The sequence below is a fragment of the Hyla sarda genome, chromosome 8 (assembly GCF_029499605.1).
Source record: "Hyla sarda isolate aHylSar1 chromosome 8, aHylSar1.hap1, whole genome shotgun sequence".
Classification (NCBI taxonomy): Eukaryota; Metazoa; Chordata; class Amphibia; order Anura; family Hylidae; genus Hyla; species Hyla sarda.
In genome coordinates, this window is record NC_079196.1 from 208,226,295 (window position 1) to 208,245,934 (window position 19,640).

Sequence of the window (19,640 nt, forward strand, 5' to 3'; positions counted from 1 at the left end):
TGGCGAGTGGGCTTGTACTTTTTGATCAAAATGTAAACTAACAACCTGTTAGTTTTTGATGTTATGCTGAGAAGCAATCAGATCATTATACAAGATTGTAGATGTGCACCATGTCTGTTTTTCTACCCGAATTCGCCTTTGTAACAGTGTTTCTCAATCAGGGTGCCTCCAGCTGTTGCAAAACTACAACTCCTAGCATGCCCGGACAGCCAAGGGCTGTCCTGGCATGCTGGGAGTTGTAGTTTTGCAACAGCTGGAGGCACCTTGGTTGGGAAACACTTCTCTAATAGGGTTGTGCCTTTACGCCTAGTATCCTGATGATGAACACCCAGCATGGCCAGACAGACAAATGGGCTTATGCTGGGAGTCGTACGGAGCCCATAAGGCAGTGTTTTCCAATCAAGGTGCCTCCAGCAGTTGCAAAACTACAACTCCTAGCATGCCCGGACAGCCAAGGGATTATGCTGGGAGTTGTATGGAGCCTTTATAACAGTGTTTCCCAATCAGGGTGCCGCCAGCTGTTGCAAAACTACAACTCCTAGCATGCCCGGACAGCCAAGGGCTGTCCAGGCATGCTGGGAGTTGTAGTTTTGCAACAGCTGGAGGTATCCTGGTTGGGAAACACTGGTGTATCCTATAGAGTTGAAGTGCACAAGTGCGAAAGTGTTCAATCAGGGGGAAGATGGGACACCACGTGATTAGTGGGGATCCTAGTGGTCGGAGGCCCCAACGATCAGACACTGGTCACCTATACTGGTGGTGGGGAAAACATTGGTCACATAAGAACAAAAGTGTAAGCAATATACACAATACAGAAGGCAAATGTTTATTTTACTGACAAGTGCTAATCTATTGCAAGGGAAGGTCAGTGAGGTACTGCAGGACAATGGAATCCAGGCCTTACTTTGAAAGGTGGTGGCAAAATGCTGGATTTGGGGACTGGATCCCATCATGACCCCATGCCGAGCGGGACGGCTGCCAAGGAGTAAAGAGGATACAGAAGGGGCTTTAAATAAATACATAGTGTTAAAGGGGAACTCTCAGCCAGCGCAATGCAGGACACATTAATATATACATTTACAATATAAAAGAAAAGATAAATCAGCTCGAGGGGACATTTGTTCCAGTCTAAATCTGCGTCAGAGGTAGGAACTTTTGGTAGTAACTCTTGGTGACGTCGATCATGAGTTCTTGAGTGCACTCCGGGAGCTCTCCTGAGAACAGTCCTAAAGGGGAAAAGACGAAAAGAAGCAGAGATCAGAAAAAATAAAGGTCCACAACAAAGCCTAATAAAGCTGGGGGTCGGAGGGGAGTCACAATTTCTAGCAGGTTATTGTACAGTACGTAAATGACTGATGTCTTCTGTTGTTTCAGGGGACTTTATAGGATAAATTGCCCTGTGTGTGAAAATGAAGAGCAGCACTATTTCTGCCCATCAGTTGTATATGGTATTTTATAGCAAATTTCTGCTCTGCAGGCTTCATCTATAATATACAGCTCTCCCAGAGCTGGTGGGCAGAGCCTAATGTCTGTGGTGTCTGCCATACTATGCACAGAGGAGATCCTGCTCTTCTAGGTCATGGGAAGTGAGGAGAGGAAGAGTCATCAAGAGGACTGAGAAGGAGAGGAGGTGGACTGAGAAGTGGAGGAGTCGTCACAGGGACTGTATAGTGGAGCCAACATAATACGTGAAGAGAGGAGGAGTCATCCCAGGGACTGGAAAGAAAGAGAGGAGCCAACATGGAAAATGAGGAGAGGGGGAGTCGCACAGGGACTGTGTAGGAGAGGGGGAGTCGCACAGGGACTGTGTAGGAGAGGAGGAGTCGCACAAGGACTGTGTAGGAGAGGAGGAGTCGCACAGGGACTGTGTAGGAGAGGAGTCGCCGCACAGGGACTGTGTAGGAGAGGAGGAGTCGCACAGGGACTGTGTAGGAGAGGAGGAGTCGCACAGGGACTGTGTAGGAGAGGAGGAGTCGCACAGGGACTGTGTAGGAGAGGAGGAGTTGCACAGGGACTGTGTAGGAGAGGAGGAGTTGCACAGGGACTGTGTAGGAGAGGAGGAGTTGCACAGGGACTGTGTAGGAGAGGAGGAGTTGCACAGGGACTGTGTAGGAGAGGAGGAGTTGCACAGGGACTGTGTAGGAGAGGAGAAGTTGCACAGGGACTGTGTAGGAGAGAAGTTACACAGGGACTGTGTAGGAGAGGAGCCAACATGATAGGTGAGGAGAGGGGAAGTCGCACAGGGACTGTGTAGGAGAGGAGGAGTTGCACAGGGACTTTGTAGGAGAGGAGGAGTTGCACAGGGACTGTGTAGGAGAGGAGGAGTTGCACAGGGACTGTGTAGGAGAGGAGGAGTTGCACAGGGACTGTGTAGGAGAGGAGGAGTTGCACAGGGACTGTGTAGGAGAAGAGGAGTTGCACAGGGACTGTGTAGGAGAAGAGAAGTTACACAGGGACTGTGTAGGAGAGGAGAAGTTACACAGGGACTGTGTAGGAGAGGAGGAGGCAACATAAGTGAGGAGAGATGGAGGCATAACAGGGACTGTGTAGGAGAGGAGGAGTTGCACAGGGACTGTGTAGGAGAGGAGGAGTTGCACAGGGACTGTGTAGGAGAGGAGGAGTTGCACAGGGACTGTGTAGGAGAGGAGGAGTTGCACAGGGACTGTGTAGGAGAGGAGGAGTTGCACAGGGACTGTGTAGGAGAGGAGGAGTTGCACAGGGACTGTGTAGGAGAGGAGGAGGCAACATAAGTGAGGAGAGATGGAGGCATAACAGGGACTGGAAAGAAAGAGAGGATCCAACATGGAAAATGAGGAGAGGAGGACTAAGAAAGAGAGGATTAGCATCACAAGACTTGATTTGGGCTTTTTACCCAACAATTTTCTCTAAGGTGACCATTCTTGAGTTAATGTGGTTGTTATATTGTTACCCCCTTTAGGAAAACATTGCGGTCACGGCCGCTTGTGATTTTACAGTAACCTTTCAGCAACCAAAAGTCACCATGGAGCCATTCAAGACAGTCATTCCATTCCAGGCCTCCCCCTTTACTAATAACCCAGCAATGAGCACTCACCGGGGCAGCCAGAAAACACCGTAAATGGGGGCACCACTGTTTCAGGAGGCAAAACTGTATTGTCCAGTATTTTGCAGCAATCCTTTAAGACACATCTCCGGCCCTGTAAACAATACAAGAATCAGTAAGAACAACTGTATATCTTCAGACACAAAAGGACAGACATTAAAGGGGCATTCTTACCATCAAAAGTTATCCCCGAATAGGGCATAACTAGAGGATTGGCGGGGGTCTGACTGGTGACAAATATATAGATTGCTTTATTTAAATATCTTTAAGGGGTACTCCGCCGAAATGTATATATATATATTTTTTTTTATCAGTCTTAATCCTTCCAGTACTTATCAGCTGCTGTATACTACAGAGGAAGTTCTTTTCTTTTTGAATTTCCTTTCTGTTTGACCACAGTGCTCTCTGCTGACACCTCTGTCCATGTCAGGAACTGTCCAGAGTAGCAGCAAATCCCCATAGAAAACCTATGCTGCTCTGGACAGTTCCTGACATGGACAGAGGTGTCAGCAGAGAGCACTGTGGGCAAGACAGAAAATAACTATACAACTTCCTCTGTAGTATACAGCAGCTGATAAGTACTGAAAGGATTAAGATTTTCTAATAGAAGTAATTTACAAATAATAAATAAATAAATAATAAAAGTAATTTAAAAAAAATAAATAAATAAAGTTTTCAGCGGCGTACCCCTTTAAAGGGAATCAATCATCAGATTTTAAAAATAAATAACACTTGTGGTAAATACATGGTAAAATCTGTATCCTCAGCTCGGCTTCGGCTGTCCGGGCATGCTGGGCTTTGCCAAATTTCTCATATTTTGGGTCTGAACAGAATAGACCTGCCATAGTCGCCGCGCCACTGGGTCACTAGAACTGGGCACAGAACTTCTAGGTAACCACAGACAGGATCTATAGTGTGTACTCCAGTGTTTCCCAACCAGTGTGCCTCCAGCTGTTGCAAAACTACAACTCCCAGCATGCCCGGACAGGCGTTGGCTGTCCGGGCATGCTTGGAGTTGGAGTTTTGCAACAGCTGGAGGCACCCTGGTTGGGAAACACTGATCTAGGTTATCGATAATCTGCACTTGTGAGCTGTCACAAGCTTTGGTGCGTTACAGTGTGTCGGTTGATAACTCCGCGATACTTACAATGACGCAGTTCTTCCCTATGTGTACATAGGAGCCTATCTGTGCCGCGTTCACCACACAGTCCTCCTCTATGAAGACATGGTCTCCAATGTGTAGGGGGAAGAACGCTACCCTGTAGGAGCAAAAAGATACAGAGCGTCAGTCCAGCCATCTTGCAGACTACATTCCCCATAATGCCCCAAATATACTAGCCGCCAAATCACGTGTCGCCACAGTCCCGTGCTGCTATCCTAGCCGGGGGATCACGTGCCCATTACCGGCCCTCTGGATAATTATGCGCTACCACTTTTATTCTGCACAATGCAACCATTTATCCCCACGACCCAATGTTCTTGGCGGGTTCTTCAGTGAATAGAAAAGACTGAAAAGGCAGAAGCCGTATCCCCAATTAAGGGCAATCTGAGAGGACTAAGAATAACAAGGTGTAATGGGAGTACAGGACATGTAATGGCCGGCCGGACACTGTGCACTATAAACAGCCGCGAGGTCTCATCTGTATAGGAACAAAAGGCACCAGATTATACAAACAGCTATACAACTACAGGGAGGGGGCGACAACGAGCAGACGTGAACGCTCGTGCCAGGGCAAAGGACTCCTGAAACATTATGGGAGTCACAGCCGTGATTATGACTTTTATGTATATGCCTTATGTATATTTTATATATATATATATATCTTATGTATATGTTTCTGCCCATAAACTGGTATCTACTCTCAGTGTTTCCCAATCAGGGTGCCTCCAGCTGTTGATTCCAGTAGTAGACAATGCAGACTACTCACAACAAGGTCCATTTATTTCTATGGGAATGCAGGTGAAGTCCAGGTGAGGGTCCGCCGTCAAGTTTCACCTCCATAGGACTGCAGGCTCACCACTTGTTATAACAATTGGTCAGGGTGTGAAAACTCAGACCCTGACAGATCAAAATATCTATAGGACCGTGTTTCCCAACCAGGGTGCCTCCAGCTGTTGATTCCAGTAGGTGACAATGCAGACTACTCACAACAAGGTCCATTTCTTTATATTGGAATGCAGGTGAAGTCCCGGTGAGGGTCCGCCGTCAAGTTGCACCTCCATAGGACTGCAGGCTCGCCATTTGTTATAACAATTGGTCAGGGTGTGAAAACTCAGACCCTGACAGATCAAAACTTTTCACATATCTATAGGACCGTGTTTCCCAACCAGGGTGCCTCCAGCTGTTGAAAAATTACAACTCACAGCATGCCTGGACAGCTAAAGGCCTTATGCAGGTAGTTGTATAAAGTCCATATAGCAGTGTTTCCTGACCAGGGTTCCTGCAGCTGTTGCAAAACAACAACTCCCAGCATGCCCGGACAGCCGTTGGCTGTCCGGGCATGCTGGGAGTTGTAGTTTTGCAACAGCTGCAGGAACCCTGGTTGGGAAACACTGGCATGGAGACTTTTTACCCGTGCAGAAATCTAGCAAAGGATGCTGGGAGATTTCAGCTCTGAAGCCTGCGGAATTGTGACGAAGAGGCAGCGTTCGGATCGAGTTAAAAGTATTTCGATTTTAGAATTTTTTTTATTTTCTCTTTACAGACAATAGTCATGAACGACTGTATTATCCGAGGGGACCTGGCGAATGTTCGAGTGGGCATGCCGGGAGTCGTAGTTTTGCAACAGCAGGAGGCACCCTGGTTGGGAAACGCTGCTCTACTTTAAAGGCTGTTTGTTAAACCCCTGACACAGCCAACATTCATTTTTTTTTCCTCCTCACCATTACTCTTTCAATATTCCCAACTACAGACCCATATGAGGCTTGTTTTATGCAGGACCAATTGTATTTCCTAATGACATCACTCGTTGTACCACAAAATCTATGGCAAAACGAAAAAAACAAAAAAATAAATAAAAAAATTAAATAATTTGTGGGGCAAAATTGCAAAGACAACCCTCAATTTAGCAAAATGTGTGGGGGGTGGGGGTTTGTTTCTGCACAGTACACTTTACGGTAAAAATTACACGTCCCCAGGGAGAGCCTTTTGGATAGGGGATACATTTTTGTGCACGATAGTTCTTCTTTAACCCCTTAAGGACCAAGGACGTACAGGTACGTCCTTGGTCCTGCTCTCCTGATATAACACGGGGTTACACAGTAACCCCGCATCATATCACGGCGGGCCCGGCGTCATAGTGAAGCCGGGACCCGCCTCTAATAGCGCGCAGTGCCGATCGCGCCGCCGCACGCTATTAACCCTTTAGGCTAAAACCGAAAGCGAAAGTTGCCGGCTAGCTCAGTGGGCTGTTCGGGATAGCCGCGGCGAAATCGCGGCATCCCGAACAGCTGACAGGACAGCAGGAGGGCCCCTACCTGCCTCCTCGCTGTCCGATCGCCGAATGACTGCTCAGTGCCTGAGATCCAGGTATGAGCAGTCATGCGGCAGAATCATCGATCACTGGTTTCCTATGAGAAACCAGTGATCAATGATAAAGATCAGTGTGTGCAGTGTTATAGGTCCCTATGGGATAATAATGATCAGTGTGTGCAATGTTATAGGTCCCTATGGTATAACAATGATCAGTATAAGAGATCAGTGTGTGCAGTGTTATAGGTCCCTATGGGATAACAATGATCAGTGTGTGCAATGTTATAGGTCCCTATGGTATAACAATGATCAGTATAAGAGATCAGTGTGTGCAGTGTTATAGGTCCCTATAGGATCTATAACACTGCAAAAAAAAAAGTGAAAGAAAAAAAGTGAATAAAGTCATTTAACTCCTCCCCTATTAAAAGTTTGAATCACCCCCCTTTTCCCATAAAAAACAAAAACAAAGTGTAAATAAAAATAAACATATATGGTATCACCGCGTGCGGAAATGTCCGAATTATAAAAATATATCATTAATTAAACCGCTCGGTCAATGGCGTGCGCGCAAAAAAATTCCAAAGTCCAAAATAGTGCATTTTTGGTCACTTTTTATATCATTTAAAAATGAATAAAAAGATCAATAAGTCCTATCAATGCAAAAATGGTACCGTTAAAAACTTCAGATCACGGCGCAAAAAATGAGCCCTCATATCGCCCCATACACGGAAAAATAAGAAAGTTATAGGGGTCAGAAGATGACAATTTTAAACGTATTAATTTTCCTGCATGTAGTTATGATTTTTTCCAGAAGTCCGACAAAATCAAACCTATATAAGTAGGGGATCATTTTAATCGTATGAACCTACAGAATAAAGATCAGGGGTCATTTTTACCGAAAAATTTACTACTTAGAAACGGAAGCCCCCAAAATTTACAAAACAGCGTTTTTTTTTCAATTTTGTCGCACAATGATTTTTTTTCCGTTTCACCGTAGATTTTTGGGCAAAATGACTGACGTCATTACAAAGTAGAATTGGTGGCGCAAAAAAAACGCCATCATATGGATTTTTAGGTGCAAAATTGAAAGAGTTATGATTTTTTAAAGGCAAGGAGCAAAAAACGAAAATGCAAAAACGGAAAAAACCCTAGTCCTTAAGGGGTTAAAGCGGTACTCTGGTGGTAAACTTATTTTTTTTTTTTTTTTTTTTTATGAACTGGTGCTAGAAAGTTAATCAGATTTGTAAATTACTTCTATTTAAAAATCTCAATCCTTTCAGTACTTTTTAGCAGCTGTATGCTACAGAGGAAATTCTTTTCTTTTTGAATTTCTTTTTTTGTCTTGTCTACAGTGCTCTCTGCTGACACCTCTGTCCATGTCAGGAACTGTCCAGAGTAGCATAGGTTTGCTATGGGGATTTTCTCCTGCTCTGGACAGTTCCTGATACGGACAGAGGTGTCAGCAGAGAGCACTGTGGACAAGACAAAAAAGAAATTCAAAAAGAAAAGAATTTCCTCTGTAGCATACAGCTGCTAACAAGTACTGGAAGGGTTAAGATTTTTTTAATAGAGGCAAATTACAAATCTGTTTAACTTTCTGGCACCAGTTGATTTAAAAAAACAAAAAACATTTCCACTGGAGTACCCCTTTAAAGGAGTACTGTAGTGGAATATAGCTTATCCCCTATCCAAAGGATAGGGGATAAGTTATAGATCGAAGGGGGTCTGACCACTGGGACCCCCCACGATCTCCTGTACTGAGCCGCGGCACTCCGCAGGAAGGGGGCTGTCCATCCCTGCATGACGCGGAGGCCGACACGCCCCCTCCATGTATCCTATAGAGATACATAGAGGGGGGCGTGTCGGACTGCTTCGGCCCCGTACAGGAGATCGCAGGGGTTCCAGCGGTCCCCCCGATCTATAAATTAACCCCTAAGCTATATTCCCCTACATTACTTCCTTTAACTGATCAGGACCACCACACTGCACTACGGAGGTCCGGATAGGTCCCCTGAACCCGCCAGCAGCTGTCATTTTTAGAAGCCGCGACCGGCATTGATTGCAGCATCTGAAGAGTTAATGTTGGACTCTCCACTGAGAACACAAGAACACTCGGCCTAATCCCATGGGAGTGGGTCATGTGGTCTGCACTTTAGATGAAGATTGGGAGGGAAGCGTTTGCAATATATCCAAATATAAATAGTGCTTTATTATTATTTCCGTCTCACCCTTTGCTGAACTTCTTGAATGGCGGCCTGATCACGCTTCGGCTTTTGATGACGCAGTGTCGCCCCACTCGAACGTTCGCCAGGTCCCCTCGGATAATGCAGTCGTTCATGACTATTGTCTGTAAAGAGAAAATAAAGAAATTCAAAAATCTAAAAACTTTTAAAAAGGGGTACTCCGGTGGAAAACGTTTTAATCAACTGGTGCCAGAAAAGTTAAACAGATTTGTAAATTACTTCTATTAAAGAAATCTTAATCCTTCCAGTACTTATTAGCTGCTGAATACTACAGAGGAAATTATTTTCTTTTTGGAACACAGAGCTCTCTGCTGACATCATGACCACAGTGCTCTCTGCTGACACCTATGTCCATTTTAAAGGGGTATTCCAGGCCAAAACTTTTTTTTTATATATATCAACTGGCTGCGGAAAGTTAAACAGATTTGTAAATTACTTCTATTAAAAAATCTTAATCCTTCCAATAGTTATTAGCTTCTGAAGTTGAGTTGTTGTTTTCTGTCTATCTGCTTTCTGATGACCCACGTCCCGGGAGCTGTGCAGTTCCTATGGGGATATTCTCCCATCATGCACAGCTGCCGGGACGTGACATCATCATTGAGCAGTTAGACAGAAAACTTCAGAAACTAATAACTATTGGAAGGATTAAGATTTTTTAATAGAAGTAATTTACAAATCTGTTTAACTTTCCGGAGCCAGTTGATATATAAAAAAAAGTTTTTGCCTGGAATACCCCTTTAAGAACTGTCCAGAGTAGGAGAAAATCCCCATAGAAAACATATGCTGCTCTGGATAGTTCCTAAAATGGACAGAGATGTCAGCAGAGAGCACTGTGGTCATGATGTCAGCAGAGAGCTCTGTGTTTCAAAAAGAAAAGAATTTCCTCTGTAGTATTCAGCAGAGAGCACTGTGGTCATGACATCAGAGGAAATGCATTTCTATTTTGGATTTCTCTTTAGTATACAGCCCCTAAAAAGTACTGGAAGGATTAAGATTTTTTTAATAGAAGTAATTTACAAATCTGTTTAACTTTCTGGCACCAGAAAAACAAAAAAAAACAAAAAAAAAGTTTTCCACTGGAGTACCCCTTTAATTCAATCCAAACGCTGCCTCTTCGTCACAATTCTGCAGGCTTGCAGAGCTGAAATCTCCCAGAATCCTTTGCAAGCTCCATTTCTGCACGGGTAAAAAGTCTCCATGCCAGTGTTTCCCAACCAGGGTGCCTCCAGCTGTTGCAAAACTACAACTCCCAGCATGCCCGGACAGCCGTTGGCTGTCCGGGCATGCTGGGAGTTGTAGTTTTGCAACAGCTGGAGGCACCCTGGTTGGGAAACACTGTTCCATGCATTACAGGAGCTCAGCAATTTAGCTTATTTCTAATAACAACCAGCAGAATTATGCATTCAGCTCCGGCTGTCAACTCGTCATCAGAACAAAGTTAAGTGATACAATGTATTTACAAAATAACTCAACCGTTTATGTAGATTACACCTAACGGTATTTTTTATTATTTTTTACGACCAAATCGAAACGATAGTCGCTACGTGTACGGAATCAGGTGCCTGTACGCTGAGTCTGGTCTAATACATTAGATTAGGTTGAAAACCTGATAAATGGGAGATTTAGATCTGTGGAGGGAGCAGCTAATCTCACACCAATTGTCTACTTTACCTATAATCAATTATAAAGACTGACACAGAATAGCACGATTTCCTGTACGGAGCGCGGAGGTCCCGTCGCCTGTAGATCAGAGGTCCCTAACCCAGTCCTTAAGCCCCACCAAGTCCCAGATTGGATATTTCTCCTGTTCTATTTTAATGGAGGAACTGAAAAAAAAATTTTTTTAAAAATAAATGTTGTTGGGCCTTGGGGACCGACTTGGGAACCGATAAGCAAACTCATGGCTGATTGACAAACCTCCGCCTCCAGTCCTGTGCTGATCCCCCGTTCTGCCTCTGGTTGGTGCTACATTGTTAAATGAGCAATGGATGTCAGGTGACCACACCAGCCAATAAGAGGCCTCGGCGGTCACGATTTGTACACGACCACAGAGGCCACTGATTGTTTGTAGTGGTCACGTGACGGCCGATGCTTATGTGACAACAAAACGCAGACTCGAGGCAGAACAGGGAATCCGTGCGGGAACGGAGGCGGAAGTGAAAGAGTGTTTGTTTTTTAAAAAATATGAGGGGACACTAATGATGGTGACACATGAGGGGAGATAAGGGGGGCACTAATGATGGTGACATGAGGGGGACACTAATGATGGTGACACAGGAGGGGAGATGAGGGGGACACTAGTGATGGTGACATGAGGGGAGATGAGGGGGACACTAATGATGGTGACACATGAGGGGAGATGAGGGGGACACTAATGATGGTGACACATGAGGGGAGATGAGGGGGACACTAATGATGGTGACACAGGAGGGGAGATGAGGGGGACACTAATGATGGTGACACAGGAGGGGAGATGAGGGGGACACTAATGATGGTGACACAGGAGGGGAGATGAGGGGGACACTAATGATGGTGACACATGAAGGGAGATGAGGGGGGCACTAATGATGGTGATATGAGGGGAGATGAGGGGGACACTAATGATGGTGACATGAGGGGAGATGAGGGGGACACCAATGATGGTGACACATGAGGGAGATGAGGGGGACACTAATGATGGTGATACATGAGAGGAGATGAGAGGGACACTAATGATGGTGACACGAGGAGAGTTGAGGGGGATACTAATGATGGTGACACATGAGGGGGACACTAATGATGGTGACACATGAGGGGAGATGAGGGGGACACTAATGATGGTGACACATGAGGGGAGACAAGGGGGACACTAATGATGGTGACACGAGGGGAGATGAGGGGGACACTAATGATGGTGACACGAGGGGAGATGAGGGGGACACTAATGATGGTGACACGAGGGGAGATGAGGGGGACACTAATGATGGTGACATGAGGGGAGATGAGGGGGACACTAATGATGGTGACTCGAGGGGAGATGAGGGGGACACTAATGATGGTGACACATGAGGCGAGTTGAGGGGGATACTAATGATGGTGACACATGAGGGGAGTTGAGGGGGGCACTAATGATGGTGACACATGAGGGGAGTTGAGGGGGACACTAATGATGGTGACATGAGAGGAGATGAGGGGGACACTAATGATGGTGACACATGAGGCGAGTTGAGGGGGATACTAATGATGGTGACACATGAGGGGAGTTGAGGGGGACACTAATGATGGTGACACACGAGGGGAGATGAGGGGGACACTAATGATGGTGACACAAGGGGAGAAGAGGGGGACACTAATGATGGTGACACGAGGGGAGATGAGGGGGACACTAATGATGGTGACACATGAGGGGGACTCTAATGATGGTGACATGAGGGGAGATGAGGGGGACACTAATGATGGTGACACATGAGGCGAGTTGAGGGGGATACTAATGATGGTGACACATGAGGGGAGTTGAGGGGGGGCACTAATGATGGTGACACATGAGCATAGATAAAGGGGATACTAATGATGGTGACACATGAGCATAGATAAAGGGGATACTAATGATGGTGACACATGAGGGGAGTTGAGGGGAATACTAATGATGGTGACACATGAGGGGAGTTGAGGGGAATACTAATGATGGTGACACATGAGGGGAGTTGAGGGGGGGCACTAATGATGGTGACACATGAGCATAGATAAAGGGGATACTAATGATGGTGACATATGAGGGGAGATGAGGGGGACACTAATGATGGCGACATATGAGGGGAGATGAGGGGGACACTAATGATGGTGACACATGAGGGGAGATGAGTCGGACACTAATGATGGTGGATAAGGGGGACACTAATGGGAGCTGGAGGCCCACACTTTGGAGACCACTGGCCTAAGGTATACACTAGATCCATCACTCCTTCCCAATCCCCCCATAAACATACGCGTCAGCTCCAAGCCTGCATGTGTAGACAGTGAGCAGGCCGCTGGCAGACTTCTCTGGTGGTGGCTTAAATCTAGTGAGGACAAAGCACCAGGCCTGTTCAGACCCTCCATGTACAATGCTCCCCCCTCCCTACAGACTAGGACCTATCTGACCGGTCATTATAGTTCAATACTGTGGAAGGAGAACAGATTTACATTTTATGGTTTTTGTCAGAAACATCAGAAACACTTCAGAAAAATAGCTAAAGGCACCTAAACCTGACAGACGCCATCCCTCACTCATACAGCTTCTAGTCTGAGAAATCTACGGCTACGCACTAAAGTGTAAACATTCTACAGTAAGTCTATAACTAAAGCAACAGCGCCCCCAGGTATAGAGGTCATAAAAAGAACTGCAGGAAAAAGGGTTTAAAAAAAAAAAAATGAGGTTTAAAGGGGTATTCCAGGCAAAAACTTTTTTTTACATATCAACTGGCTCCGGAAAGTTAAACAGATTTGTAAATTACTTCTATTAAAAAATCTTAATGCTTCCAATAGTTATTAGCTTCTGAAGTTTTCTGTCTAACTGCTCAATGATGATGTCACGTCCCGGGAGCTGTGCATTATGGGAGAATATCCCCATAGGAACTGCACAGCTCCCGCCACGTCTGAGTCATCAGAAAGCAGTTAGACAGAAAACAGCAACTCAACTTCAGAAGCTAATAACTATTGGAAGGATTAAGATTTTTTTAATCAAAGGAATTTACAAATCTGTTTAACTTTCCGGAGCCAGTTGATATATAAAAAAAAAACCCCTTTAATCCCTTAAAATGCTGCTAATTCTGTTCCTCAGGATACAGTGTATGTGGTGTGTGTCTAAATTATATAATAAATATATTTTTTTTATAAATTTTTTATTTTATTGTTATCATCATCATCATCATTATTATTATTTATTTTTGTTTTGCCTCACCCCATTCTGAGAGCTACATCTTTGGTATCTTTTTTTATGTTCTTTTATGTGGATTTATTTTGCAGTACATACATTAGCATTTATTTTATAGTGTTTATTTCTGGTATTTTATTTTTATCATGTAACTATATGGGTCCTTTATCGCTCCAAAATACAAGCCGGTGCTATATTTTCATCTTCATCCGTTATCATGGGGAGCGCATTCTGCCATATTTGTCGGAAAAAATTTGGCGTCATTGTTTTGTAGTCAAAATGACGGATGTCTGCAGATATTCCTTACATGACAGATCAGGCACCTTGTCTAGGATTCAAGTCTGTAGGTAACCCCCCCCCCCCTTGCTGGATAGCCCCTTTAAAGGGGTACTCCGCTGCTCAGCGTTTGGAACAAACTGTTCTGAACGCTGGAGCCGGGAGATCGTGATGTGATAGCCCCACCCCCTCATGGCATCACACCCCGCCCCCTCAATGCAAGTCTATGGGAGGGGGCGTGACGGCCGTCACGCCCCCTCCCATAGACTTGCATTGAGGGGGTGGGCGTCACGTCATGAGGGGCGGGGCTATGACATCACGATCTCCCGACACTGGCTACAGCATTCGGAGCAGTTTCCAAACACTTAGCAGCGGAGTACCCCTTTAAAGGGTGCATTCACACCACGATTATGCCATATGGCTGCCAGACCTGGCTGGGGAATGTAAAAGCCGGTCGCTGCCATATCCCGTCGGACCCGAGCCGCATCCCATTCATTTAAATGAGCCAACCAAAGCCACCTACTGACTGTCAGCTCAGTCTTGAACCGTATCAGTTTTATTGCCGCGTTTATTAGGCTAGGTTCACACTGCAGAATTTCTGACGGAGATGGAGCCGGCGGCACTAGGACCGCGCGGACTACATTGCCGTCCCCCTAGATGGCAATGCATTTCTGAGCAGATCTCCCAAAAGATCCACCCAGAAATGCATTCCTGTCTATGGGGACGGCAATGCAGTGTGCTCGGTCCTAGCGCCGCCTGCTCGATCTCCGGCAGAAATACTGCAGTGTGAATCTAACCTTAGTCCGGCAACAAATCTGGATACGGTCCAAAAACGAGCCGACCGAAGTCACCAGCTGACTACGGCCGGCTCACTTAAATGAATAGGATGCAGCATGGGTCCGGCAGCAGACAGTTTTTAAATTACCCGCCAATTCGTTGTGTGAATGTAGCCTAACAAAAAATGATACTCACCTACCCCGAGATCCCCTCAGCTGCCTCACAGACACTCCCAGTCCTCTCTGCTATTTCCTGCATCGTCCCCACAAGAACTGCCCTGTGCATCCAATCAGTGACTGACGCAGGACGCCGCTGCAGCGCGGTAATTCCTGTGGGCATGACGAGTATCTGAGAGGATCGGGGAGTGGAAGAATTTCGGGGGATCGTGGTAGGTGCATTCACTCTCTTTTTTAATTTATACAACACTCACAGACATCTGCAAAAAAATTTAAAAAAAGTTTGCTCCCCGGGCAAACCCTTAAAATCTGCATCGTAGGTGAATTGGCGTGATGATTTTTCTCTGCAGCATGTAAATAAGATTTCTACAAATTCCATCTTCTTGGTACTGTAAGGCTACTTTCATACTTCATTATCCCCCCCCCCCTGTGTTGTAGGGGTGTATCTACAAAACTGATGCACAGTATGATAATAAATGCATGTATACATGTAAAGTATAATCCCCTTACAAGGGGTACTCCACTGGAAAACATTTTTTTTTTAATCAACTGGTGCGAGGAAGTTAAACAGATTAGTAAATTAGAAGTAGAAAAGGGGTAATGCCGGCGAGTAAGAAACGTCACCTTTATTTCGTCACATTAAAAGTATTGACAGGGAAGAACTTCAATTGAAGACGTGGATAAAATCCTTGGAGAAAGTGCCTAGCATGACGCGTTTCAGGTCATGTGACCTTTCATCAGATGCATGGTGGGAAGCCGAAAAACAGGGAATATATTGGGCTAAGTAAATGGAACAGGTGAGTGAAACACTGACCTGGGATTAACCCCATATGTTCCAAAAAGTACATTCTCCCTTCTGCTGAGCACCATGACCACAGGCAATTACAATACACAGATTGCAAACATGAGAGAGATTTGTTTTTTTTTTCTTCTTCTTATATAGGTCAAGAAACTAAATACATGATGACGAAAATATCGTTGTGGAATACATAATTCAGAGATACATGCAAAGTTTGGGGATTTATTCCCTAAGTACTTTTCAACCGCATGGTTTGAACTTAAAGGGGTTATCCAGAAAAAAAATATATATTTTTTTATACATCAACTGGCTCCAGAAAGTTAAACAGATTTGTAAATTAAAACTTCTCAATCCAAGGATAATGAAGAAAAACCGGCACTCACCCTTCTTCTCTTTAATTTTCTTTCATTATTGCATAATACTCACAGGTAAAAACGTGGATGGGGGAGAGGGATCAACAAGGGGGGGGGGGGGGTACACAAACAGGCGACAGACTCTGTTTCACTCGGCTGGCGAGCTTCCTCTAGCCGTGAGATTTGTAAATTACTTCTATTAAAAAATCTTAATCCTTTCAGTACTTATGAGCTTCTGAAGTTGAGTTGTTCTTTTCTGTCTAAGTGCTCTCTGATGACACGTGTCTCGGGAACCGCCCAGGTTAGAAGAGGTTTGCTATGGGGATTTGCTTCTAAACTGGGCAGTTCCCGAGACACGTGTCATCAGCGAGAACTTAGACAGAAAAGAACAACCTTAACTTTAGAAGCTCATAGGTACTGAAAGGATTAAGATTTTTTTTATAGAAGTGATTTACAAATCTGTTTAACTTTCTGGCACCAGTTGATTTAAAAATAAATATTTTCCAGTGGAGTACCCCTTTAATCCACCAGTCATGTGATTCGAGAAGTGTTTTTCAAACAAGGTGCCACCAGCTGTTGCAAAACTACAACTCCCAGCATGCTTTGGCTGTCCGGGCATGCTGGGAGTTGTAGATTTGCAACAGCTAGGGGCACACTGGTTGTAAAACACTGGATTATAATCCAGTGTAGTAACCAACCCACCTATCACTTACCTTGCCATTGAGAACGATATTCTGGCTCCCGCACAGTACGGACTGCCGGCTGACTTTATTTCCGGAGGCCTGAGGACAGAACACACAGGAGCGTTACAGGGGTTTCATTTCACACATGTTAAGACTTAAAAGATGAAAACGGATTCTTTAACCCCTTCATGACACGGCCAATTTTCAATTAGGCGATTTAATTCTTTTCCTCCTTGCCTTTTAAAAGCCATAACTCTTTCAATCTTCCACCTAAGGACCCATATGAGGGCTTGTTTAAAGGGGTACTCCCGTTGAAAACTTTTTTTTTTTTTTTAAATCAACTGGTGCCAGAAAGTTAAACAGTTTTAAATTATAACTGTTAATTTAATAGAAGTAAATTACTTCTATTAAAACAATCTTAATCCTTCCAATACTTTTTTTAGGGGCTGTATACTAAAGAGAAATCCCAAAAAGAAATGCATTTCCTGTGATGTCATGACCACAGTGCTCTCTGCTGACCTCTGCTGTCCATTTTAGGAACTGTCCAGAGCAGCATATGTTTGCTATGGGAATTTTTTCCTGCTTTGGACAGTTCGTGAAATGGACAGCAGAGGTCAGCAGAGAGCACTGTGGTCATGACATCAGAGGAAATGCATTTCTTTTTTGGATTTCTCTTTAGTATACAGCCCCTAATAAGTACTGGAAGGATAAAGATTTTTTAATAGAAGTGATTTACAAATCTGTTTAACTTCCTGGCAACAGTTGATTTAAAAAAAAAAAAAAAATAAATAAAAAAAAAAAAAGTTTTCCACGGGAGTACCCCTTTAATGTGCTTCTGGAGTGTTATGTTTATTCTCAGTGGCCCTCATTTACTAAGCTAAGGCTGCATTCACACCACATTTTTGCTATTCAGTTCCCGTATATGGTTTCAAGTTAAAAACCGTACAGAACCGTATAGAAAACCGCATGCATTGACTTAACATTGTAAACCGTATGTCAAACGCATCATCCGGTTTAGTCTGTTTTGCGTCTTATAAGGTTTTGTCCGTCTTTTTCCTGTACCCAAAACCGTAGTCTACCACATTTTTGGTCCATGTGAAAAATCGTATTAAACCGTATATGTTTTTTTTTTTTTTAACATGGGAGTCAATGGGAACCTTACAGGACTGTATGTGCGTACGGTTCCATACGTTTTTCGACTTTGCACAGTTTTTTTTCTTGGAATTTCAATCAAACAAGTGAAACTTTATTTATAATTGAGTGAAAAGTTAAAAACGTGTACAGTTTTTTCTTAAAAAACGGATGCAACCGGACATCATTTTTCAAACCGTATACGGTTTTTAACCATATATAGGTTGAAATTTGTACACACGTTTTGTTACAGTTTAGTCAGGTTTTGAGGAATCAGTTTTTCATCAAAAACCTGATACAGGAACTGTATTGCAAATACGTGGTGTGAATGCAGCCTACAACTGACTTGTTTTTGTCAGGTAATTCCAAGTTATTTTTGGTGCATAGTGTCTGCGACATGTTGCCACCAGTGTGCCTCCAGCTGTTGCAAAACTACAACACCTAGCAGGTACTGACATCTGCAGAGTGTATCCCGATCATCTAAAGCAGCGTTTGAAACCTGGGGGTCCCCAGCTGCAGCAAAACTACAGCTCCCAGCATGCACTGAGAGCTAGGGGAGGTATCCCCGTCATTTAGAGCGTTACTCCAAAACATGTGAATCAGCAGCAGTTGCGAAACTACAACTCCCAGCATATCCTGACAGCCGCAGCAGTAGCTCCATCATCTAAAGCAATGTTCCCTGTCCTGTGGCTCTGCAGAAGTTGCAAAACTACAACTCCCAGCATGCCCTGACAATTGAAGGGGATAACCCTATAATCTAAAGCAGTGTTCTCTAGCAGTGGCAAAACTACAGCTCCCAGCATGTCCTGACAGCTGCACGGGGTACTCTCATCACCTAAAGCAGTGTCTGCAAACTACAGCTGTTAATAAACTACAACTCCCAGCTGCACAGAGTATACCCATCCTCTAGAGCAGTGCTCTACAACCAGGATGCTGCCAGCTGTTGCAAAACTACAACTCCCAGCATGCCCGGACAGCCTTTGGCAACAGCAACAGCTGGAGGCACTCTGGTTGGGAAACACTGCTATAATGGGAACACTACAAGCCTTTCGGCTGTCCGGGCATGCTGGGAGTTGTAGTTTTGCAACAGCTGGAGGCACCCTAGTTAGGAAACACTGCTATAAAGGGAGCACTACAAGCCTACGGCTGTCCAGGCATGCTGGGAGTTGTAGTTTTGCAACAGCTGGAGGCACCCTGGTTGGGAAATACTTGTCTAACGCAGTGTTTCCCATTCTGTAGCTCTGCAGCAGTTGCAAGACTGCAACTCCCAGCATGCCTGGACAGCCTTTACCATGCTGGGAGATATAGTTTTCCAGCTAGTGGGGAACGCTTATGATTACATTCATGCAGTAAGTAGCAGTAGATCATACAAAACACACATATATGACATCATACACACTATACAGTAAGGATGGGATGTGGGTGCGGTTATGGAGTATACACACACACGGCTATGTCTAACACCCGTGCACAGCCCACCATGCAGTCGTGTATACACAGCAGGGTGATACCCCCCTCCACGACAGGTATCGCACTCACAGTCTCTATATACTCCGACTTATTATACAGCAGCTCACTCAGCTCCATGGCTTCACCGGCGTGACGTCACTTCCGCTCTGGGTACCCCCGGGCTCCATGGCTTCACTGTCATGACGTCACTTCCGCCCTAGGTGCCCCCGGGCCGCGCCACGTGACGCAGTCATGTGACCTATGCCGGGGCCGTGGAGGACGCGGGAGGAGATGACTGCGGCGTGTGT

General features: G+C 44.9%; 2 protein-coding genes across 6 annotated transcripts in view; one reads left to right on the plus strand and one right to left on the minus strand.

The window, feature by feature from the left end:
• Nucleotides 1-19,640, plus strand: part of PALB2 (partner and localizer of BRCA2) — a 46,895-nt gene that overhangs the window by 4,350 nt on the left and 22,905 nt on the right. For 4 of the 5 annotated variants that reach the window (XM_056536972.1, XM_056536975.1, XM_056536977.1 and 1 more), the window contains exon 1: nt 19,544-19,638. The exons of the other annotated variant lie outside the window; for it this stretch is intronic. In XM_056536972.1, the coding sequence (XP_056392947.1) occupies nt 19,594-19,638 (45 nt within the window). In that variant the 5' untranslated portion in view covers nt 19,544-19,593. Of the gene's footprint in view, nt 1-19,543; nt 19,639-19,640 lie in introns of those variants that run through there. 5 annotated transcript variants of the gene reach the window in all.
• Nucleotides 811-19,560, minus strand: DCTN5 (dynactin subunit 5). The gene is made up of 6 exons (XM_056536980.1): nt 19,423-19,560; nt 16,783-16,851; nt 8,783-8,901; nt 4,230-4,341; nt 3,074-3,176; nt 811-1,226 (listed from the first exon to the last, which is right to left on the minus strand). The coding sequence occupies exons 1-6, from the start codon at nt 19,468-19,470 to the stop codon at nt 1,129-1,131; spliced, it is 549 nt and encodes a 182-aa protein (XP_056392955.1). The 5' UTR covers nt 19,471-19,560; the 3' UTR covers nt 811-1,128.